General features: G+C 43.1%; 1 protein-coding gene across 1 annotated transcript in view; it reads right to left on the reverse strand.

Moving 5' to 3' along the window:
* LOC126095503 (TNF receptor-associated factor 3) overlaps window positions 1–25,335 on the reverse strand; it is an 86,832-nt gene that overhangs the window by 56,057 nt on the left and 5,440 nt on the right. The window contains exons 2-5 of the mRNA XM_049910290.1: window positions 23,524–23,580; window positions 23,284–23,415; window positions 17,127–17,380; window positions 5,993–6,155 (exon numbers count right to left, since the gene is read on the reverse strand). Of these exons, the coding sequence (XP_049766247.1) occupies window positions 5,993–6,155; window positions 17,127–17,380; window positions 23,284–23,415; window positions 23,524–23,580 (606 nt within the window). The remainder of the gene's footprint in view (window positions 1–5,992; window positions 6,156–17,126; window positions 17,381–23,283; window positions 23,416–23,523; window positions 23,581–25,335) is intronic.

Below are 25,335 nucleotides of genomic sequence, written 5' to 3' on the forward strand. Positions count from 1 at the left end.
GGATATTCGTATTTGGTATCTCGGACAGAAAAAAAAAAGAAATACAGTTTCAAAATTTTTGGAAATTTAACCCTATGGGGATGAAATAATGGGCGAAGGCCTTTTTTGAAAATATGTTATTATTAAAGAACTAGTAAAGTATTTTAAAGTCACATTTATGAACATCCGCATTTGACTTCTCGGTTACAAATTTAGAAAAATAGATGTTTCACTGTTTTTGGAAATTCAAACCCTATAGGGGTGAAACAGGGGATGAAAGTTTAATGGAAATATTTCATTGTGCTAGCTAAATATTTGAAAATTGGCGTTTGGCTTCTCGGTTAGAGACGATAGAATACGTATTTCTCTGTCCTTGGAAAACCTGGTTTTCCAGCCTTAAAGGGGTGAAATAGGATCGTACAGATTCACTGACTCATCATCACCCAGCCAAACCGATGAGGATAGAAAGTTGAAGTTTGGATCCTATAGTGTAGGCGACGTTTAAGAAGGAATAGTCCGAAATTCCACTCCCAAGGGGGTGATATAAATTATGAAAAAGTAAGTGGAAGATTGTCATCTGTCATGAAAGAATCAATAAAACTACGGAAGGAAACTAACGGTCACTACAACATCGTGGTTTATTGCCAAATGATTTACCCGCTGGATCAAGAATGCAATCATTTAACACATGGACAAGGGGTTGGAATTATGAACTATATATATATATATATATATATATATATATATATATATATATGATGATGATGATGATGATATATATATATATATATATGTGTGTGTGTGTGTGTGTGTGTGTGGCCAACGGGTAGACGAGGTAAATTACATAAAGAAGAGTCCCCAGAAAAGCATGAACGAACACCAACACTGTTGCATAAGTGCATGATGAGAACAACTAGCTGGCTGCGAAAATTAGATCTGTGAAATAAGACCCTGAATCACATTAACTGACTTGCTTGTCACTTTTAAGCTATGAGAAAATGGAAAATGGCTGGAGAAGTTAATGCAGATGCTAAGCGCATATCGAGCTTCGTACTGTGGTCAATGTCTGCGACATCTCGTTCTGCTACAAGCCCTGGAACAAGTGTCGCCCGCGGAGCCCCCAAATCAAGTGACCTCGACGGAGCCCCTGAGGCAAGTGCCCGCTAACTTCATTCTTCGAAACCTGCTTGTCACAGCATGGAATTTTGCCGGCTAATTGCAGCAGACGTCGCGAGATAATTTAATAATCAAGTTTAATACTTTTACACTCTTTCGCATTTTTTCGTCGTTAGACAGTACGGTCTGTATCTCCAAGGCAGGCGGAAGATAGCAGAAAATCCCTCCTACTAAATGACAGATTTACAGTAATGGATAATGAAGAGGAATACACATACTCAAGCATGAGAACTCGTCCCCGCTACCGAAAAAATAACAATAAGCCAACCAGAAACCATTACCAGAACATTTCAGCAAACCGCGTATGCGCTTAACAGCTACACTCAGCCTTTGTGAGCTAGTTTTTCTTATTGCCTTTCAGATTCTTAACTTGGCTAAAACGGATTCTCTGTGCTTGTCGCACAATGCTGTTTTACGGCACGTTGCACAGCCTCATTGACAGTCCTGCTGAACTGGGATGGCATACTGCGTTCCAATGCTCTACGTGTATAGAGAATGGCTTCCAGCAGAGAACGACTTTATGACTGTTGACATAAAATTTTCTGAGTATAGTACCACATCACAAAGTAAAAAGACTATTCTGGATAAACCAACATTTTGGCGACAGTGGCCTTCTTCTGGTGTGCTTCGGCTGTGTGAAGTCACTAATACTTTGTCATCACTACTCAATGAGCATGACTTTAAGTCACAGTTTTGGAAGATCGTTGTTACGCTTCATGTCTGTTGAACTGTGCGGGCTGGCAGTCAGGATGGACGAGCCGGCATCCATCCTCGCTGTTCATGTTGTTATGGTGTATTATTACTTCTATAGCTTGTCTGTTCTTGCGTTTCGACAAGGCCTGCCAATTGGCCAGTATACAGCACCAATGTGGCAAGTAAATCAAATTTAATGAAACTTGTGGACTGGGCAAGCAACCAGGGTTGATGAAACGCCTAATACTTAACATGATTAATGGAGAGGATGGATTCAAGCTTGCCCCATCCTCACTGTCAGCCCTCAGAGTCCAACAGGCTGCACCAACAATGAGAACTACCGGCGAGTAACTGCGACGCAAGGCCTGCATTCAGCAGGACAAAACCTGGAGACTACATCTCATTCACCGATGACGAGTATAATGACTTTCCTGGAGACTAGAAATCTACTCTGTAGGAATCAGCATGGGTTTCGAAAAAGATGGTCATGTGAAACCCAGCTCGCGCTATTCGTCCACGAGACTCAGAGGGCCATAGACACGGGTTCACAGGTAGATGCCGTGTTTCTTCACTTCCGCAAGGCGTTCGATACAGTTCCCCACAGTCGTTTAATGAACAAAGTAAGAGCATGTGGACTATCAGACCAATTGTGTGATTGGATTGAGGAGTTCCTAGATAACAGGACGCAGCATGTCATTCTCAATGGAGAGAAGTCTTCCGAAGTAAGAGTGATTTCAGTTGTGCCGCAGGGGAGTGTCATAGGACCGTTGCTATTCACAATATACATAAATGACGTGGTGGATGACATCGGAAGTTCACTGAGGCTTTTTGCAGATGATTCTGTGGTGTATCGAGAGGTTGTAACAATGGAAAATGGTACTGAAATGCAGGAGGATCTGCAGCGAATTGACGCATGGTGCAGGGAATGGCAATTGAATCTCAATGTAGACAAGTGTAATGTGCTGCGAATACACAGAAAGATAGATCCTTTATCATTTAGCTACAAAATAGCAGGTCAGCAACTGGAAGCAGTTAATACCATAAATTATCTGGGAGTACGCATTAGGAATGATTTAAAATGGAATGATCATATAATGTTAATCGTCGGTAAAGCAGATGCCAGACTGAGATTCATTGGAAGAATCGTAAGGAAATGCAATCCGAAAACAAAGGAAGTAGGTTACAGTACGCTTGTTCGCCCACTGCTTGAAAACTGGTCAGCAGTGTGGGATCCGTACCAGATAGGGTTATAGAGAAGATCCAACGGAGAGCAGCGCGCTTCGTTACAGGATCATTTAGTAATCGCGAAAGCGTTACGGAGATGATAGATAAACTCCAGTGGAAGACTCTGCAGGAGAGACGCTCAGTAGCTCGGTACGGGCTTTAGTCAAAGTTTCGAGAACATACCTTCACCCAAGAGTCAAGCAGTATATTGCTCCCTCCTACTTATATCTCGCGAAGAGACCATGAGGATAAAATCAGAGAGATTACAGCCCACACAGAGGCATACCGACTATCCTTCTTTCCACGAACAATACGAGACTGGAATAGAAAGGAGAACTGATAGAGGTACTCAAGGTACCCTCCGTCACACACCGTCAGGTGGCTTGCGGAGTATGGATGTAGATGTAGATGTAGACCATCAGTCGTAGGAAACAATATAAGAGGTAATAGGCAACAGTGATCCCCACTCTCTCCACCGTAGCTATCCATTATAATGAAATTCCTTCTCCCGCGCGGACTGAGGCGCCTTGTCACGGTCCGTACGGCTCCTCCCCCCCCCCCTCCCCCCTCCTCCTCGGAGGTTCGAGTGCTCCCTCAGGCAGGGCTGTATGTGTTGTCCATAGCGTAAGTTAGTTTAAGTTAGACTAAGTAGTGTGCAGGCTTAGGGACCGATGACCTACGCAGTTTGGTCCCATAAGACCTTACCACAAATTTGCAAAATTTCCTTCTTCCCCCACCTCAAGAGAGCAATCGTAACAACTAACTTTAAAATTGTGGCGTAACGTAATGCTCAGTGAACAATAATGACACTCTAATGAGCAGTAATAACAACATTCAAGTAACTCCACACAGACAAAGCACACGAGTAGATGCAGGAAAAGGCCACTGGAACCGTGGTCAAAATGTTCGTTTCTTCGGTATAGTTGTTTACATTACGACGCGTTGTGATTCTCACAGAATTTTATGACAACTCTGGCCGTGGAGGCCTACGCAATTATATAAACTTTATGACTATTCCATTCCCTGCGTGAAAACTTGACTTTCGTGAGCCAGGTAAAAACCCCAAGGGTGCGGAATATCACCAGTTACCGAGAGGATAGCAGATTTTGAAATAATTAGAATTGCAGTCATTGGCAGCGATGAACATTGCTTTCAGCTGTCATGCAGTGTTAGCGACGTGACATGACTGATTTCTGCGATCTGCGTATCTCTGCATATACACGTCAGTGTTCTGACTCACTGGCTCATCATCGCCCACCCAAAACCGCTAAGGATCGAAATTTGAAAGTTGGTGGAAGTTTCAATTTTACACTGTAGGCGTTGTTTAAGAAGGTATTTTTCGATATTCCAGCCCTAAGGGGGTGAAATGGGGGATGAAGGGTTTTTTGAAAAAGGTCACTATTAAGAAATTTTGAAGGTAGACCTACGGAAATTCGTATTTGGTTTCTCGGACACAAAAAAAAGAAGAAATAAGTTTCAAAATTTTTGGAAATTTAACCCTATGGGGATGAAATAATGGTCGAAGGCCTTTTTTGAAAATATGTTATTATTAAAGAACTAGTAAAGTATTTTAAAGTCACATTTATGAACATCCGCATTTGACTTCTCGGTTGCAAATTAAAAAAAAATAGATGTTTCACTGTTTTTGGAAATTCAAACCCTATAGGGGTGAAACAGGGGATGAAAGTTTAATGGAAATATTTCATCATGCTAGCTAAATCTTTGAAAATTGGCGTTTGGCTTCTCGGTTAGAGACGAAAGAATAAGTATTTCTCTGTCCTTGGAAAACCTGGTTTTCCAACCTTAAAGGGATGAAATAGGGTCGGACAGATTCACTGACTCATCATCACCCAGCCAAACCGATGAGGATAGAAAGTTGAAGTTTGGAGACGGTGTGGATCCTATAGTGTAGGCGACGTTTAAGAAGGAATAGTCCGAAATTCCACCCCGAAGGGGGTGATATAAATTATGAAAAAGTAAGTAGAAGATTAAGGGAATTTTGAAGTTAGAACTACAAAAACTGGAATTTTATTCAACATTTTTGGAAATTCAACCACTAAAAGGGGAAATCAAGCGTGAAAGTTTGTTTTGATAATGAATAATAACTGAAGATATATTAAGAGATTTTTCAGGTTCCATCGATGACACGTGTTACTTGACTTCTCGGTTAGAAATAAAAGAATGCAAATTTCAGTGTTTCTGGAAATTCAAACCCTAAGCGATTACAATTGGGAATGAAAATTTTTACGAAAACATTTCGTTACATTAAAAAAATTTAAAGCTAAATTTATGAATTCGGTGTTTCACTTCCTGTTTAGATATAAATAAATATTTTTAGGGGATTAAAGCTGCTATGGAAATATCTACACAAGAATGCAAAAGGTATGGTTAAAAAAAACTTTAAACTCCAGCTAGTGTTTGGTCCCAAGTACATTCAGAAAAGACGATGCTTTTATGGACTTCATTAGCTTGAAAAGCTCAGAGGATGTTGCAATTTGTGAACAACATAAATTTGGTTAAAACAAAGAACAAAAACATTCTCTGCAGGCCATAGAGTTACGTGAGTGAAGCAGCTCGCGCTAAGATCATTAAATTATAAAAAGATAACGAGACAATTTGGCAAAAACTGCCACACAAGAAATTCTTCAGCATTACACCTGTGAGACAGTTCATTAACATTGGTAACAGGGTGAAGATGGTTCGATGATCCCTTTGCCAGGTGAACTGCAGTGTAGTCATGTAAATGTAGATGTAGAATGAGAACGTAAAGAGATGTACGTGATGAAATAAAATGTCGGATGAAGTGAGGACTGATGACTACAATCGGAACAATTATGAAGTGTAATTCGTGCTACCTTTCATTCATGAAAAAGAGAGTTTTGAGCATGCGAGCAGTCACCAGCATGCAGTGGGCACGCACCTGTCGCAGGGCGTCTGCCCTCTCTGCGCCGAGGCGGCGCTCTCCTCGCACCTCGGCCCTCCAGGCGTCGCCCTCCAGCAGCTGGGAGCGGGCCAGCTCCTCCACTTCCAGCGTCAGGCGCTCGCACGACGACACCAACTCCGTGTAGCGCTCCTCCAGCGCGCTGCAACATTACCACATTTACCAAGGTGCCGTAAAGCTTTACTTTGGCTGCTTCTGTTCGGATATATGTGCAGGTTCACACTCATCCTACTGGTCCTCGTTGTAAGAATTTACAACTATACTAATTCTCGACAGGTAGAAACTAGGCACGAATTATTTACAGAAGGTTGAAAACACTGACAGAAGCTTGTAAGATGTTTGTGTATGTGTGATACAAAGGCAACTTCTACTATGAGCATCTAGATACACTACTGGCCATTAAAATTGCTACACGAAGAAGAAATGCAGATGATAAATGGGTATTCATAGGGCAAATATATTACACTAGGACTCACATGTGATTACATTTTCACGCAATTTGGGTGCATAGATCCTGAGAAATCAGTACCCAGAACAACCATCACTGGCCGTAATAACGGGCTTGATACGCCTGGGAATTGAGTCGAACAGAGCTTAGATGGCATGTACAGGTACAGCTGCCCATGCAGCTTCAACACGATACCACAGTTCATCAAGAGTAGTGACTGGCTTATTGTGACGAGCCAGTTGCTCGGCCACCATTGACCAGACGTTTTCAATTGGTGAGAGATGTGGAGAATGTGCTGGACGGGGAAGCCGTCGAACATTTTCTGTATCCAGAAAGGCCCGTACAGGACCTGCAACATGCGGTCGTGCATTAGCCTGCTGAAATGTAATGTTTCGCAGGGATCGAATGAAGGGTAGAGCCACGGCTCGTAACACATCGGAAATGTAACGTCCACTGTTCAAAATGCCGTCAATGCGAACAGGAGGTGACCGAGACGTGTAACCGATGGCACCCATTCGTGCACCCACGTTCGTCGTTGAGTACACCATCGCTGGCGCTCCTGTCTATGATGCAGCGTCAAGGGTAACCGCAGCCATGGTCTCCGAGCTGACAGTCCATGCTGCTGCAAACGTCGTCGAACTGTTCGTGCACATTGTTGTTGTCTTATAAACGGCCACATGCTTTGACTCAGGGATCGAGACGTGGCTGCACCATCCGTTACAGCCATGCGGATAAGATGCCTGTCATCTCGACTGCTAGTGATACGAGGCCGTTGGGAACCAGCACGGCGTTCCGTATTACCCTCCTGAACCCTCGGATTCCATATTCTGTAACAGTCATTGGATCTCGACCAACGCGAGCAGCAATATCGCGATACGATAAACCGCAATCGCGATAGGCTACAATCCGACTTTTATCAAAATCGGAAACGTGATCGTACACATTTCTCCTCCTTACACGAGAGATCACAACAACGTTTCACCAGACAACGCCGGTCAAATGGTGTTTGTGTATGAGAAATTGGTTGGAAACTTTCCTCATGTCAGCACGCTGTAGGTGTCGCCACCGGCGCCAACCTTGTGTGAATGCTCTGAAAAGCAAATCATCTGAATATCACAGCATTTTCTTCCTGTCGGTTAAATTTCACGTCTGTTGCACGTCATCTTCGTGGTGTAGCAATTGTAATGGCCAGTACTGTATATTGCAATAAATTAACGCGTTTGTCATTAATTTAGACAAAAAGTCTTTCAGCGAGTCTGCGAGCATGGGTGGCTCGAAATGCATTCGTGTCTCGGTTGCTGCATTTGTTTTTTATTGTTATTATTGCTCCTGATTACGCGTTCGCTTTAGTAGCATTGTCATATCAGATCTGTGGTACACACATCTTACACTAAACGTATGGAACAAACTTTTATGTTTAAAATGTATGCAATATTTATGGTGACGCATACGATGATCACAAACCTCATGGATAAATATAGTATCTAGTCACAGTTCAAATATCTTTGTCAACATCTAAAGCCATACAGACACCGTAAACTACAGAGACTACACTACCGTATTTAATTCCAAAGCAAGGCAATGTGATGAGCAAAACACTGTCTCTCCCTGTGCGCGAATCATACGGTTCGTATGCGAGCACTGTGGGTCTGTAGGCAGTAAGACATATGGAAGTTTGGGTCGTTCATGAAGGACTGCTGGGATGGCCGAGGCAGTTAAGGCGACTGTCCACGTAAAACTGAAAATCCGGGTTCGAGTTCTGGTCTGTCACAAATTTTCATGGTTTCTAACACATTGTACAGCTGTTGTACAATTGTAGCGAATGAATTTCATAGCTTAATATAGCTGTCAATCATCAATAATTTCTGTTCGTTGGGACTTGCATGTATGTCCGAGGAACACTGCATCAAGCTACACAGACACTGAAAATTCAACACTACCCTACTCTATTATAGTGTGTTCGCTGTTGGCTTAGAACTCGAAGTAGTGCAAATGAGGACGTTTCCCTCTTATCTGTATTCTCTAAATCTAGACATTTATGAGTAATTATACCAATACTTTGTTGACCCACTGGGACCAGAACACAGCTGCCACAGAGCCCCTCACTGTCACATACACTACAATGCCACGGTTCGGTAGTATGTCAGCTCACTAAACACAGCATTCAGACGTTAGCAGTCTTCTAGAGCAGTAGCCCAGCCTACCATTTACGATTGCCCACCTGAAACATAACTCTATGAAAAACAGTATTTATTGCTAATGGATTGCAGCTGTAGAACCTAATCAATTTAATTAACTGTTTCAGCATTTACATGACAAAGCCAGTGGCAACAAGTTTGTACAATGTGGCAGAGTGGTAGCATATAGCTGCATTGAGTAAAAGTAATAAATGAAATGGTTTGGTGAGGACGAAATAATTCAGAGAAAAATACTGCAAATATGCGCGCACTTCGTTTTCATGAGAATGCAACTGATTTTCATGTCAAGTTTGTCCCCAAAGTAGCAGATACAAATTAGATTTTCGCAAGAAGTACATGGAAACATATGCTCTCAAAGGACAGCTTCAAACAGAGCCATAAGTCTTTCATAAATTTCTTAATTTTTTAATAAATGCCTGCATCACGTATTGTATACACCATTAAAATGCGAAGACTAGTTTTAGTTGACAGACCAACCGTCTTCAAACCTGGAAACAAGCAAGGAATAGAACATTGTCTTAAGGTAAATTGTGTGAGTTAAACTTCGAGCTTACAGGAGCCTCACAGTGAGGAAATAAATGAAGGTAACAAGGTGCCATTCATGGTAAAATGGATCTCAGCGTATACCGTATTGATAACCCTGCATCGTTTATATAGCTGGGAACTATTTTAAGACAACAGAAGTGACTGTGAGGTAAGCACGGACTGCAAATAAATTAACAAAACTACACCAAAGAGGTAATGTGTAAAACATGCCACGCCCGTTTGATAACACCTCCAATAAAAAGCTAAATAAGCCAACATAAGCCAACAAGGTGAAGTCAGCTATTTCAAAGCCTGTAGAAACAAGAGAAACAATTATGTACAGGGTGAAAGGTATTACGAAGCTGCCAGCTATGTAGACGATGCGGGGTAATCAGTACGCAATACGCTGAGACACGTTTCACCATGAGTGGCACGTTGTTGCTTTTATTTCCTTACTTTCAGAAATTTATAAGTTCGAGGTTTAACTCACGACAATTTTCTATTCTTAGCGTTTTCTGAGATCTGAAGATGGGTGCTTTGTAAAACTTGTCAACTGTAACTAGTAATCACATTTTAATTTTTTATTCTCTGCCCGATATAATCAATTATTAAAAATTTAAAAAAAGATAAATTTTAAGATATTGATCGCTTTCTCTTCCTGACATTGTCAGATACAGCTAACTCCTTGATAATTCAGGAGTGGTTGATAATTTTGAATCTATAGTGCGTCAGATTCAAAAGATAATACTCGATTATACAGGGTGGTCCATTGATCGTGACCGGGCCAAATATCTCACGAAATAAGCGTCAAACGAAAAAAACTACAAAGAACGAAACTTGTATAGCTTGAAGGGGGAAACCAGATGGCGATATGGTTGGCCCGCTACATGGCGCTGCCATAGGTCAAACTTATATCAACTGAGTTTTTTTAAATAGGAACACCGATTTTTAATTACATATTTGTGTAGTACGTAAAGAAATATGAATGTTTTAGTTGGACCACTTTTTTCATTTTGTGATAGATGGCGCTGTAATAGTCACAAACATATGGCTCACAATTTTAGACGAACAATTGGTACGAGGTAGGTTTTTTAAATTAAAATACAGAACGTAGGTACGTTGGAACATTTTTTTTCGGTTGTTCCAATGTGATACATGTACCTTTGTGAACTTAACAGTTCTGAGAACGCATGCTGTTACAACGTGATTACCTGTAAATACCACATTAATGCCGGCCGGAGTGGCCGTGCGGTTCTAGGCGCTACAGTCTGGAACCGAGCGACCGCTACGGTCGCAGGTTCGAATCCTGCCTCGGGCATGGATGTGTGTGATGTCCTTAGGTTAGCTAGGTTTAATTAATTCTAAGTTATAGGCGACTGATGACCTCAGAAGTTAAGTCGCATAGTGCTCAGAGCCATTTTTTAACCACATTAATGCAATAAATGCTCAAAATGATGTCCGTCAACCTCAATGCTTGTGGCAATACGTGTAATGACATTCCTCTCAACAGCGAGCAGTTCGTCTTCCGCAATATTCACACATGCATTGCCAATGCGCTGACGCATGTTGTCAGGCGTTGTCGGTGGATCACGATAGCAAATATCCTTCAACTTTCACCACAGAAAGAAATCCGGGGACGTCAGATCCGGTGAACGTGCGGGCCATGGTATGGTGCTTCGACGACCAATCCACCCGTCATGAAATATGCTATTCAATACCGCTTCAAACGCACGCGAGCAATGTGCCGGACATCCATCGTGTTGGAAGTACATCGCCATTCTGTCATACAGTGAAACATCTTGTAGTAACAACGGTAGAACATTACGTAGGAAATCAGCATACATTGCACCATTTAGATTTCATCGATAAAATGGGGGCCAATTATCCTTCCTCCCATAATGCCGCACCATACATTAACCCGCCAAGGTCGCTGATGTACCACTTGTCGCAGCCATCGTGGATTTTCCGTTGCCCAATAGTGCATATTATGCTGGTTTACGTTACCATTGTTGGTGAATGACGCTTCGTCGCTAAACAGAACGCGTGCAAGGAATCTGTCATCTTCCCGTAATTTCTCTTGTGCCCAGTGGCAGAACTGTACACGACATTCAAAGTCGTCGCCATGCAATTCCTGGTGCATAGAAATAAGGTAGCATTCTCAACACCGACCTTTTTGAGATTCTCGATTGTCGCACAGTTTGTCTGCTACTGATGTGCGGATTAGCCGCGACAGCAGCTAAAACACCTACTTGTGCATCATCACCAGTTGTAGGTCGTGATTGACGTTTGACACGTGACTGAACTTTTCCTGTTTCCTTAAATAGCGTAACTATCCGGCGAACGGTCCAAACACTTGGATGATTTCGTCCAGGATACCGAGCAGCATACATACCACACGCCCGTTGGGCATTTCGATCACAGTATCCATACATCAACACGATGTCGACCTTTTCCGCAATTGGTGAACAGTCCATTTTAACACCGGTAATGTATCACGAAGAAAATACCGTCCGCACTGGCGGAATGTTACGTGATATCACGTACTTATACGTTGGTGACTATTACAACGCCATCTATCACAAAGCGAAAAAAGTGCTCCAATTAAAACATTCACATTTCATTACGTACTACACAAATATGTAATAAAAATGGGTGTTCCTATTTAAAAAAACGTAGTTGATATCCGATTCACCTATGTCAGTGCCATCTAGCGGGCCGACCGTAGCGCCATCTGGTTTCCCCCTTCAAGCTAGACGAGTTCCGTTCTTTGCAGTTTTTTCGTTTGATGCTTATTTCGTGAGATATTCGGCCCAGTCACTATCAAAGGACCACCCTGTATAATCAGCCTCTATTTGAGGAGAAGTGAGCAGCTTGTGTGCTTCCATTTCAGCGTTTGGAAGGATATAAACTACAATATGAATAGGAAATGATTGCAATTATCTGTGCTGGTATTTAGAATGTACTTCTGAAATAATCTACGGACTCGCCTAATATGCTCCACGGAAAGCAGCTGAAAGTATCTCACTCAGTTTCTTGACCATAACAGTCTCTGGACCGGCTCGCAGCGACGCCAGACAAAGCCAGCTGCCTCTCAGATTCAACAGAAGCTAACTTGACAAGTATTGGTACACGGACGGGGATCCAAAAACCGCGAACGATTTCAATTGGCTGATGACCTAAGCCGAACTCAAAAGATACAAAATGCAACAGTGGAGATACAAAGAGATTGCTCAAAGAGCTTATTTCGAGTAATCTAAAGCATTGCCAGACAACTCGTGATTAAACATGAGCACGTACAATGTGCGCAAGAAATGAGACTGCAATTGAGCAGTCCACTTCTAAGCCGACCTCGGGGAAGTCCTGCATGATTCTGGAGAAACATAGCACACTCTAGGATATACGGTTCCTAAGATATAAAAGACGAAGAAACGAAAACTTACTTTATTAGCATTTGTAGACTAAGAAGAAGTTTTTGACTGTACTTTACTCTTCGAAATTCTTAAGGTAGCAGGCATAAAATGCAGGGATCATAATGTTACTTACAACTTGTTCAGAAACCAGGGGGGCAGAAAAGGACATAAAAGGGACGCAATAGATGAGAAGAGGGTGCTTCTAGCCTATTCCGAAATCCATTCAGTTTTTACATTGAGAAAGAACATATGTGGAAGGGGAATTACGTTTCAGGGTAAAGAAATAAAGGATCTCAGGTTTGTCGATGACACTGTCATTCTCTCAGAGACGACATGGGATTTGGAAGAAGATTTCAGTGGAATGGGTAGCATCTTGAAAATAAGTTATAAGATGAACTACAACAAAAGTGAAACAAGGATAATGGAATGATCTCTACTTAAGTCTGGGGATGAAGTCTGACTTAAATCCTTACTTCACTACACTCCAATAGGGAAGTCCTTTATTTAGGGTATTCGAAGCATAACCTTAAACGAGGCCGGAAAATGGACAGTAAATGGTACAGTCAGGAAGACAACAGAAGCTTTCTCAATTTGATACTATAGAGGAATCTTAAAGATTACGTAGATAGCCTACAACAAATAACTAATGAGGTGATAGTCGAATTGCAGAAAAAAGAAATATTTGACAGAACATGACTGAAAGAAGGGATCGGTTGGTATTACACATCCTGAGGCATGAAGTAGTCCTCGATTTGGAGGTGGAGGGAAGTGTGATGGGGTAAAAATTCTGAAGAGAGAGATCCAGTCTCGGGCGCTATAAGCAGGTTCAAATCGCCGTAGGCCGCAACAGATATACAGAGATGAAGAGAGTTGGTCAGGATACACTAGAACTGAGAGTTGCATCAAACCAGCTTTCGAACTGAGGACTACAGCAACAAAGCGTGTACATAGCATCTGACGAACTCCTTGGACGTATAAACGCAAGTTCTTTGAGCCGTCTGAAGGTAAGTCATTACTCAGTCTAATTCTCAGTCCCAACAAACCCAACCCCGTGTACCTTCTCTCCCAAAAGTATTCCATGATTATAGTTACGCCAACTTTAAAGTGTACCGGTAGTACAGCCTTACTCAGATCGAAGCAACACCATCATTTCCCAAAATCCTCACGACAATAAGTCGTAAAATGAGCTGTTACACAAATAACCATTCGTCCCACTTGCATCAACGTCCTCATCCCCCATGAATGTTTGAAATACTCAGATAATGCAGATGATCTACCGCTCATTCCTACGCACTCATGACTCAGACACACTGACAAGCATCTATGATTTACAGAAACCGAAGATAACTCACCGCATAAGACGCCAGAACTTGATGCACATGCACTCATCTTTAAAAAACACTACCAGCAAAGGAAGTACTGTAATCCTTTCCTTTACTTGCTGGACGAAATTCTGCTTCACATAACCCACTACTTCAAAACAACTAATCTGTCTCCACCAAACAAATTAAACCGAAAATGTTTTCTTCTCTTATCAGCTGTGCTAATTCTCTCACACCCAATTTCCAATAGTATCACTGCACACCACAGATGGCTGCAAGATACGCGACACTGCCACAGATCTAATAGTGCCTCCGTAATGAATGACATTTCTCTTTGTTAGAAACTTCAGCGAACCTGTAGCACTACCTTAGAGTTCAGATGCTCCTTGAATTGATACCAATGCTGAAATGCAGAATAAAAACTCATCATCCCACACAGCCCAGGACTTCCGTTATATGGACCTTATACAAGGCCCTGTCGAAAGAGGACAAGTGAGTTTTTAGAGATTCTGGGCACCTTCTCACCATATGGATGTGAAACTTGTGAAACTTTTGAACCTTTTTTTTTTTTGGTCGTCAGTCTACTGACTGGTTGGATGCGGCCCGCCACAAATTCCTTTCCTGTGCTAACCTCTTCATCTCAGAGTAGCACTTGCAACCTACGTCCTCAATTATTTGCTTGACGTATTCCAATCTCTGTCTTTCTCTACAGTTTTTGCCCTCTACAGATCCCTCTAGTACCATGGAAGTCATTCCCTCATGTCTTAGCAGATGTCCTATCATCCTGTCCCTTCTCCTTATCAGTGTTTTCCACATATTCCTTTCCTCTCCGATTCTGCGTAGAACCTCCTCATTCCTTACCTTATTTTCAACATTCGTCTATAGCACCACATCTCAAATGCTTCGATTCTCTTCTGTTCCGGTTTTCCCCCAGTCCATGTTTCACTACCATACAATGCTGTACTCCAGACGTACATCCTCAGAAATTTCTTCCTCAAATTAAGGCCAGTATTTGATATTAGTAGACTTCTCTTGGCCAGAAATGCCTTTTTTGCCATAGCGAGTCTGCTTTTGATGTCCTCCTTGCTCCGTCCGTCATTGGTTATTTTACTGCCAAGGTAGCAGAATTCCTTAACTTCATTGAATTCGTGACCATCAGTCCTGATGTTAAGTTTCTCGCTGTTCTCATTTCTACTACTTCTCATTACCTTCGACTGTCTCCGATTTACTCTCAAACCATACTGTGTAATCATTAGACTGTTCATTACGTTCAGCAGATCATTTAATTCTTCTTCACTTTCACTCAGGATAGCAATGTCATCAGCGAATCGTATCATTGATTTACTTTCACCTTGTATTTTAATTCCACTCCTGAACCTTTCTTTTATTTCCATCATTGCTTCCTCGATGTACAGATTGAAGAGTAGGGGCGAAAGGCTACAGCCTTGTCTTACACCCTTCTTAATACGAGCACTTCGTTCTTGATCGTCCACTCTTATTATTCCCTCTTGGTTGTTGTACATATTGTATATGACCCGTCTCTCCCTATAGCTTACCCCTACTTTTTTTCAGAATCTGGAACAGCTTGCACCATTTTATATTGTCGAACGCTTTTTCTAGGTCGACAAATCCTATGAAAGGGTTTTGATTTTTCTTTAGGCTTGCTTCCACTACTAGCCGTAACGTCAGAATTGCCTCTCTCGTCCCTTTACTTTTCCTAAAGCCAAACTGATCGTCACTTAGCGCATTCTCAATTTTCTTTTCCATTCTTCTGTATATTATTCTTGTAAGCAGGTTCGATGCATGAGCAGTTAAGCAAATTGTGCGATAATTCTCGCACTTGTCAGCTCTTGCCGTCTTCGGAATTGTGTGGATGATGCTTTTCCGAAAGTCAGATGGTATATCGCCAGACTCATATATTCTACACACCAACGTGAATAGTCGTTTTGTTACCACTTCCCCCAATGATTTTTGAAATTCTGATGGAATGTTATCTATCCCTTCTGCCTTATTTGACCGTAAGTCCTCGAAAGCTCTTTTAAATTCCGATTCTAATACTGGATCCCCTATCTCTTCTAAATCGACTCCTGTTTCTTCTTCTATCACATCAGACGAATCTTCACCCTCATAGAGGCTTTCAATGTATTCTTTCCACCTATCTTCTCTCTCCTCTGCATTTAACAGTGGAATTCCTGTTGCACTCTTAATGTTACCACCGTTGCTTTTAATGTCACCAAAGGTTGTTTTGACTTTCCTGTATGCTGAGTCTGTCCTTCCGACAATCATATCTTTTTCGATGTATTCACATTTTTCCTGCAGCCATTTCGTCTTAGCTTCCCTGCACTTCCTATTTATTTCATTCCTCAGCGACTTGTATTTCTGTATTCCTGATTTTCCCGGAACATGTTTGTACTTCCTCCTTTCATCAATCAACTGAAGTATTTCTTCTGTTACCCATGGTTTCTTCGCAGCTACCTTCTTTGTACCTACGTTTTCCTTCTCAACTTTTGTGATGGCCCTTTTTAGAGATGTCCATTCCTCTTCAACTGTACTGCCTACTGCGCTACTCCTTATTGCTGTAACTATAGCGTTAGAGAACTTCAAACGTATCTCGTCATTCCTTAGTACTTCCGTATCCCACTTCTTTGCGTATTGAATCTTCCTGACTAATGTCTTGAACTTCAGCCTACACTTCATCACTACTACTACTTTTGTAAGAGGGATAAATGAGAAACGATCGATGGCTAGGGAATCCCACCTTCTGTAATGATAGTATAATGGTGTTATGCATGGAAAAATATTGGAAATGATCGTATGGTATAGTTGACCGGGAGGCCCCATTCGGGGGGAGTTCGGCCGCCGTATTGTAAGCCCCTTTTAGTTTATGCCACTTCGGCGACTTGCGAGTCAATGATGATGATGATGGACACACAACACCCAGTCCCCTGCCGGGAATAGAACCCGGGCCCCCTCCGTAGTAGGCGGTAACGCTATCGCTACTCTACGGAGGCGGACATAATGAATGCAAATTGGGCGGAACGCAATTCAGGTCTTTCGGATACATCTGAGCATAATGATGCATGACTTGTCCTCTAGTTGTTTTATTTATGTCAGTTTTCTTGCATTTGTGTATGCCGCCTTATCTGTGGAATAGCGTTAATTCCAGTCGCGTGCGTTACACCGCCAGAAGCGGGCACGGCCGCCCCTCACCTGTGCAGGTCCCTGGCCGTGGCCACGGCGCCGCTGAGCCTGGCCAGCTGCTCGTCGTACTCGCCCTCCGAGCGCAGCCGCTGCGCGCGCTCCGCCTCCAGCTGCTCGCCCAGGGCGCCCATCGCCGCCTTCGCCGCCTCCACGTCTGCGGGGGCGGCAAGCGGCGGGGCGGCGCTGGCGGTGGCCGCGGCCGACGTCGCGGCCGCCAGCACCGCGTCACGCCGCCACTGCTCCGCCTCTCGTCGCAGCGAGTCCTACGAGCGGAGGCCAAGTACTTTCGTTTCAAAATGGATTAGAAACTGTTTGTAAACGAATCAGACACTAGCATTAAGGTAGGCTGTCCTTAACCAGCAGTTAGTTTGACATTTCTGACAATTAGACACGGGAAGGGCCAACGGCCTTGCAGCAGTGGTAACACAGGTTCCCGTCAGATCACCTAAGTTAAGAGCAGTCGGGCTTGGCTAGCACATCTGCATCTACATATCTACTCCTCTAGCCACCAAGCGGTGTGTGGCGGAGGGCACAATTCACGCCAGAGTCATATTCCCCCCCCCCCTTTCTGTTCCACTCGCGGATCGCACGAGGGAAAGACGACTGTCTGAACGCCTCAGTACGAACTCTAATTTCCCTTGTATTTGAATGGTGAGCATAGCGCGATTTGAAAGTTGGTGCTAATTATAATATATGCTCTACATCCTCAGTGAAGATCAGATTTCGGAATTTAATGAGCAGCGCCTTCTGTTTAGCGCGCCGTCTATCTGTAAGTGTGTCCCACTTCAAACTTTCTATGAGATTTGTAACGCTCTCGTGATGGCTGAATGTACCAGTCACGAATCTTGCCGCTCTTCTTTGGACCTTCTCAATCTATTGAATCAGACCCAATTGGTAAGGGTCCCATACAGACGAACAATACTCCAAGACTCGACGAACTAGCGCATTGTAAGCTATTTCCTTTGTTGAAGGACTGCATCGCTTCAGGATTCTACTAATAAACCGCAATCTAGACTTCGCGTTACCCGTTACTTGTGTAATATGATCTTTCCATTTGAGATCATTTCGAATAGTCACACTCAGATACTTGACGGACGTTACCGCTTCCAAAGACTGGGCATTTATTTTGTATACTCGTACATTAATGGGGATTTTCGCCTTGTTATACGCAGTTGGTTATACTTGCTAATATCGAGAGATAAGTGCCAGTCATTACACCACGCATTTATTTTCTGCAAATCCTCATTAATTTGTTCACAACTTTCGTGTGATACTACTTTCCTGCAGATTACAGCATGATCGCGAAACAGTCTAAGGGCGCTGTCAATACCATCAACCGATCGTTTATGTAAATCGTAAAAAGCAAAGGACCTATTACGCTGCCCTGGGGCACACCTGAAGTTACGCTTGTTTCTCTTGAAGTCACCCCGTTCAGGGCGACGTACTGCTCCCTGTCTGTTAGAAAACTTTCTATCCAATCGCATGTGTCATCGGATAGACCGTAAGCGCGCACTTTTTGTAGCAAGTGACAGTGCGCAACTGAGTCGAACGCCTTTCGAAAACCGAGAAATATGGCATCAACCTGGGAGCCGGTATCTAGAGCCTGTTGTATATCATGCACAAAGAGGGCCAGCTGTGTCTAGCATGACCGATGTTTCCTAAAACGGTGCTGGTTTATGCAGATGAGCTTCTCATTATGTCTGAACACAAAGTATGTTCCATGATTCTACAACAAATCGATCTCATGGAAATTGGCCGGTAATTACGTGCATCCGATTTTGTACTTTTTTTATAGATTGCTATGACCTGGGTCTTCTTCCAGTCCAGTGGAACTTTCCGCTGTTCCAATGATCTCTGATAGATGATGGATAAGAATGGTGCTATATTTGTAGCATAGTCAACATGAAATCTTACGGGGATACCGTCTGGGCCAGATGCCTTCCTGGCGTCTAAGGATCTTAACTGTTTTACAATCCCAGATACTCTAAATGCTATGTCAGCTATCCTTTCATTTGTTCGATAATTGAAAGGGGGAATGGTGCTGCAGTCCTCTACCGTAAACGTGTTCTTGAAAGCTAGGTTTAGAATTTCGGCCTTGTGTTTATCGTCAGTTACATTAACCGTACTGTCAGCAAGAGAAGATATTGAATTAATTGTAGCATTCATATATTTTACGTACGACCAAATATAATATTGGGTTATTTTTAGAATCTATTGATAAAATATTGCTTTAAAATTGGTTAAAAGAATCTCTCATTGTCCTTCTGATAGCTACATTTAACATAATTTCAGTTTGTCAGCGAGGCAGTGACTACGTTTAAAACGACTGTGCACGTGGGGAGCTCCGAGTCTGCCGCCTGCCGGGTTGTGCAGTCAAGCGGGGTGCACTCAGCTCTTGTGAGTCCAACTGAGGAGCTCCTTCACAGAAAGTAGCGGTTCTGGTCACGTGAACTGAGAATGGCTTGGAGTTGGTGTGCTGCATATTCAGTGATGGCTCGCACCTGAGGATGACACGGCGCTCCATCAGGTACCGTTGAGCCCTTCGAGGCCTTTTTGGACGGAGTTAATTTTAGGAATGGCAAGGAGCTATCAGTATTTGCTCTGAAGAAACTTTTAATGGCCAAGATTACAGTGTTACTCATACCTGATAAACGGTTTCAGCAAATAAGAATGTACTATTCTGATATTACAAAGGAAAAATCTTGTAATGCGTTTTGTTCCGCTGTGAAATACCTGTTTACATTTTTAACAAGCCGGTGTGGAATGTGGAACAAGATGGAAAACAACAGGCTTTTAAAATATCAAAAGGTGACAGTCTTAGCTGTTGAAACGGGTCATCAAGAATAAATAGCATTGAATGCGATCTTGGCTAGTAAATGTTTCCTCGTAGCGATATTCATTCTCACATTTAGGTCTAATCGACTCTTCTGCAGTTCACACTTAAGAGCCTGGCAGAGTGTTCATCGAACCACATTCACACAGTATCTCTACTATTCCACTCTCTAACAGCGTACGGGGCATTTATGTTTTAAAGACAATAGCACTGGAATCAAGTTAAACCTTAGTTGGCGCAGAATAGATACGGTAATGAAACCCTCTGCATTATCGTACAAATTTGAAAGTGAGCACTAAACTTATCACGGATCTTTATAACGTACTTCTATTGTACCTTACCTTAAAAATAAATTTTGTATTTCTTACTGTCCATTTTGATAGAGTATATGCGAGATGCAGCATGCCGTCATGAAAACTGAAATCTATTAGCTTTGCACAATGTGAAAAATTAACGAATATAAAACTGTGTACTGGTGACACATGGCTAGAAATTGATAAAGTCCATATCCTCATTAAGCAGAGAACAGAGCCTTCTTGTTACTATTGTTTTTGTCACGAAATCATCTGTAGCACTAGACTTGCAGGGTATCAACGAGATAGCGACCTTTAAGTGTCATATGCATGAATCATTCCTAGTACGAGCCACGGTTACAAGCACGAGAGTATTTAATGGGACGTGACAGTCACCGTTAAGGAGGTAATGGTCCAGAGCTCAACTTTCATAGAATTCAAATCAGTCTTTGGATGTAAAATATTTTTCTTTTATTTGATAATCAATCTATATAATTATCAAATATCTCAGTCCTGCTAAACTTTAAATTTCAGTTCGAATGCCAGACTAACCCCTTGTCTGTAAGTCGGTCTTTCTATACAATCGCACCGCAGTCATGGCGTCCGCAGCTCGTAGGTGTGCGGTAGCGTTCTCGCTTCCCACGCCCGGATTCCCGGGTTTGATTCCCGGCGGGGTCAGGGATTTTCTCTGCCTCGTGATGACTGGGTGTTGTGTGATGTCCTTAGGTTAGTTAGGTTTAAGTAGTTCTTAGTTCTAGGGGACTGATGACCATAGATGTTAAGTCCCATAGTGCTCAGAGCCATTTGAGCCATTTTTTGAGCAGTCATGGTCGGTTGCATTCACGCTGCAGCAACGCACTCAAACGGAAACTTTCTGGTCGCTCTTATAGTAAATGAAACGTGAATAAGCATCTATGCAAAAAACCGCCGTCAAAAGATAAAACTGCACAATAATAGCCGACTATGTAGCGTCACCATCGACATGGACGTTATGTTTCACACTTTCTCCTGATGTCTATCATGGCTGAAAGATTTTTACGGTTTATGTACTAGTTTATTAAGACAGCACATCTGATGGTGATCATTTAGGCAGAAACTAACTGTATATCGAAAGATATAGATGTTTGAGACCAAGGACTATGTTAAATTCTACAAATTTCGATAAAAGGAGGCATGTTCAAAATGTAAGTGTACAAGTTTTTCTATCATTTAGAAAAAAATACAGACTAGTGTTGGTTCACTTTTTGACTGTTTTTCCCTTAATCTATATCCCATTAATTTCACGTGGTGGGCCGTGGCATCATTCCTTTCCCCTACTTCAGAACCAGTTTCTGCACATGCTCGTCGGTTAAAAATTTAATTCCACTTATGTCTGCCCTCAGGGTGACGAGAAGATGATCATCTGCAGGCGCCATGTCAGGGGAATACGCAGGGTGGTTGAAAACATCGCAACCAAATGAGTTCTAGAGCAGCTTGGTAGCTATGGTTGTGTGAGGACGGACGTCGTCATACAACAAGTGCACACCTCTTCCCAACATTCCCCTCTTTCGGTTCCTTTTGTTCCTTTTGAGGTTTTATGGGTTCTCGCAAAACCGTTGTGCATTGATGGTCCCCACCTCCCTTGGCAGAATTGTTCCTTTTCGTTACCGAAGCACTTGGGAAGTTGGTGTAACAACACTGTGACGACTGTCTTTTTTGTCTCAGGCGTGTAATGAGCCATCCAGGATTCATCTCCAGTCACAACAGAGCTCAGAAAATCCACCCTTCCAATTGAAGTCGCTTATTAAGCTCACGGGTGTTACTGACTCGATTCTTCTAGTGCTGCGCTGGCAGCTGTTTTGGACCAATCACGCGCACAGTTTACGGAATCCCAACGTTTCTGTGTCTCGTATAAGAGAGTTCCGGAGAGCTGTGGAAACATCGCTGAAATTTCATCTAGTTGCATTGAGTTTCCTCAATTTTTAGCACCAACTGATCTGTGAAAATGGGAGGCCTTCCACTCCGGTATTCCTCATGAACACTTGACCTGCCTTCAAAAAGTTCCGTACACCACTTAAACACACTACCTCCGTTTCTAACACCTTCGCCGTAAACCGTTTTGATTCACGAAAAAATTTCGGCAGGTGTTATTCTTCTGCGGGCAGGAAGCGGATCACAGCGGATCACACTTGGGGGGATTATTTACCTACATGCCCGCATCTCGTGGTCGTGCGGTAGCGTTCTCGCTTCCCACGCCCGGGTTCCTGGGTTCGATTCCCGGCGGGGTCAGGGATTTTCTCTGCCTCGTGATGGCTGGGTGTTGTGTGCTGTCCTTAGGTTAGTTACGTTTAAGTAGTTCTAAGTTCTAGGGGACTGATGACCATAGATGTTAAGTCCCATAGTGCTCAGAGCCATTTGAACCATTTACCTACATATTTCGCGCCACTGGACACTACAAAGTGAGTTTACGTACTACCGTGTTCCTCCGATGCTCGCTCTGCTCAGGGGATCGCCTCTAGAACCTACTGTTGCCAATTGCCAAAAAGCCACAGCTCATCTTCGTCACAGCACACTCACATACTTTCTGGACATGCCTCATATTTTATACATTAATGTTTCGTGAACTATTTGCATTCGCACGGATGACAGTTGAAATTAAATAAATATAATGTAGTGTTTATCCTACAGTGAGTTTCTCTGAAACAGTCGAACGCATTCAGTCGCGTTTGCAGTGTACATTTAAACAACTAAAAAAAAAAAAAAATCAGCACATAGTAGTAAACTGATAGCTCAGAATACACTTAGAGGCAGAAAATTTCTCCAAGTCAAGTATAATGATATTCGATTTACATTTAACTTATTTTCGCAAATTTTTTGTTGATTCAATGTACTTCGTATTCTGGAGATGGTGAAGGTATTGAAAAAACGTAAAGTGAATTCAAATACACTGATTACGCGATTAGCGTATCCGTGAGTGTGTAGGTGCTATGCAGAATAATCGCTGCCCTTCACCGAGACTTAGTATCGTACGGTAGGGGTTGCGTGGCGCTGCGTGGCTCACCTTGAAGGCGGCGAGCACCTGTACCAGCTTCTTGTTCCACTGGTCGAGCGCGTCGCAGCGCTGGCGGAACTCGGCGACGGCGACGCCGCGCAGGCGGCGCTCCTCGTCGAGCGCGCTGCGGAGCTTGGCCAGCTCCGCCGCCAGCACGTCGGGCGCCGCAGACGCCGCCGGCGCGTCCGGCCCGCGGCCCCCCGCAGTCCCGGCGCCGCCACCGACGCCGCCGCCCACACCGGAGCTCACCAGCAGCGTCGCCGTAGCCGGGCGCTGCAGCGACGGCGGTCGCAGCGGGCACTCGTTCTGCACATTATTTAATACACTCAAAAAAGTGTTACCAGTAAGAGGTGGTCGACTAGAGATAATAGTATGGTTGGTCGGTTGGTTCGGGGAAGGAGACCAGACAGCGAGGTCATCGGTCTCATCGGATGAGGGAAGAACGGGGAAGGAAGTCGGCCGTGCCCTTTTGAAAGGAAACATCCCGGCATTTGCCTGGAGCGATTTAGGGAAATCACGGAAATCCTAAATCAGGATGGCCGGACGCGGAATTGAACCGTCGTCCTCCCGAATGCGAGACCAGTGTGATAATCGTATGACCTCAAATACTCTGTCCTCGTAGCGGAAATAACTCGTCTGCTTCGTTCACATAGTCTAAGTTGGAATTTGGAGACTAGTGTAGTACGCCCAGTCCGAGGGGTAAAATTCTGTTTAACCATATCTGAGTACCCAGGAAGCCCTGATACGTATTTATTCCGATTCAACTACCTCATATCCTCGTTCCCCCTCCCTCTGTCCTTCACCTTCGCCCTACTCCTTATCCATCTCTTTCTCCCCTCTCTATTTCCATCTCTACCACCCCACACTATCTCCCCCATTCCCTCTGTCGATCTGATACTCCTTCCTCCCACTGTCCATATCCTCCTACCCTCTCTCTCTGCCCATTTTCAATTCCATTTCCCTACTTATTTCCTGAACCACATCTTCTCTACTAGCCTCTCTCAGTTCATATTCTCCTCTCCCCTCTCTCTCTCGCTCTGCATCTTCCTCTTTCTTTCTCTGTCCATCTGCTCCTCTCCCCCTCTCTCAGTCCATCTTCTCCTCTTTGTCCATTTCCCTCTCCCCCTTACTGCGTCGATCTCCTTCTCCCTCACATCTGTGCCCATATCCTGTTTCCCCTCTCTTTCAATCTTTTCCTCCCTCCTTCTCTCTCTAAGTTACCACCCCTACCAAAATAGGAAGCTGCTGTTTCTATCCCCCCACAGATTTTCTGTCCTGATATTAATATGTGTAACACATTTGGTACACATCGAACTGCGGTGGCACTAGTACATGCATTTAATATATTTTACACATATCTGTAGCGAATTTCGTCCTGTAGTTTCGATTTAACGCAGATAAATAGCTGTGACGTCACATCTCCTGAACAATTTGTCTTACAATGATATAATGTTGCAGGTACATTCAATGACATCCTTTTATACAGTCTGCGAAATAGTCTGTGAATATAGTAGTAAAGACGAAATAAATTAAAAGTCATGTATAATGTGAGAATTTTTCAGACATGACGTAATATCTTCTGAACTAAGTGTCGTACAGTGATATAATTTCGTAGATATATGAGGCACATGTGGATATTGTATTCTAAATGCATTGCGAATAGAGCTAGTAGCACAGAAATAGTATTTAAATGTCATGCATGAAGCCCTAATTTTTCAGGAATTTCACTGTTTATGACGTCATATCTCCTGAACTATGTGTCGTACAATGATATAATTTTGCAGTGGAGTATGTGAATACTGTCTGCAAAATGTGTCGCCAACACAGGTAGCAGTAAGAAGTAACACATCAAAACGTCATGCCTGATGTAGCAAATGTGGCAGATGTACTGTACGAACAGCGAAAATGTTGTAGACTATAAACTTTTTTTCTTTCATGATTTTGTGGGGGCTTGTCAGCGAGAAAAATCTGCTTGAAGATTTGAAATTATGTGTAAGGTTTTTTGCAAATCAGTAAGAGCTCTCACTCTAAAATACTGGATGAATGAAGTCTGCGGATTCG

Source organism: Schistocerca cancellata, chromosome 8 (assembly GCF_023864275.1).
Source record: "Schistocerca cancellata isolate TAMUIC-IGC-003103 chromosome 8, iqSchCanc2.1, whole genome shotgun sequence".
In the NCBI taxonomy this organism is placed as follows: domain Eukaryota; kingdom Metazoa; phylum Arthropoda; class Insecta; order Orthoptera; family Acrididae; genus Schistocerca; species Schistocerca cancellata.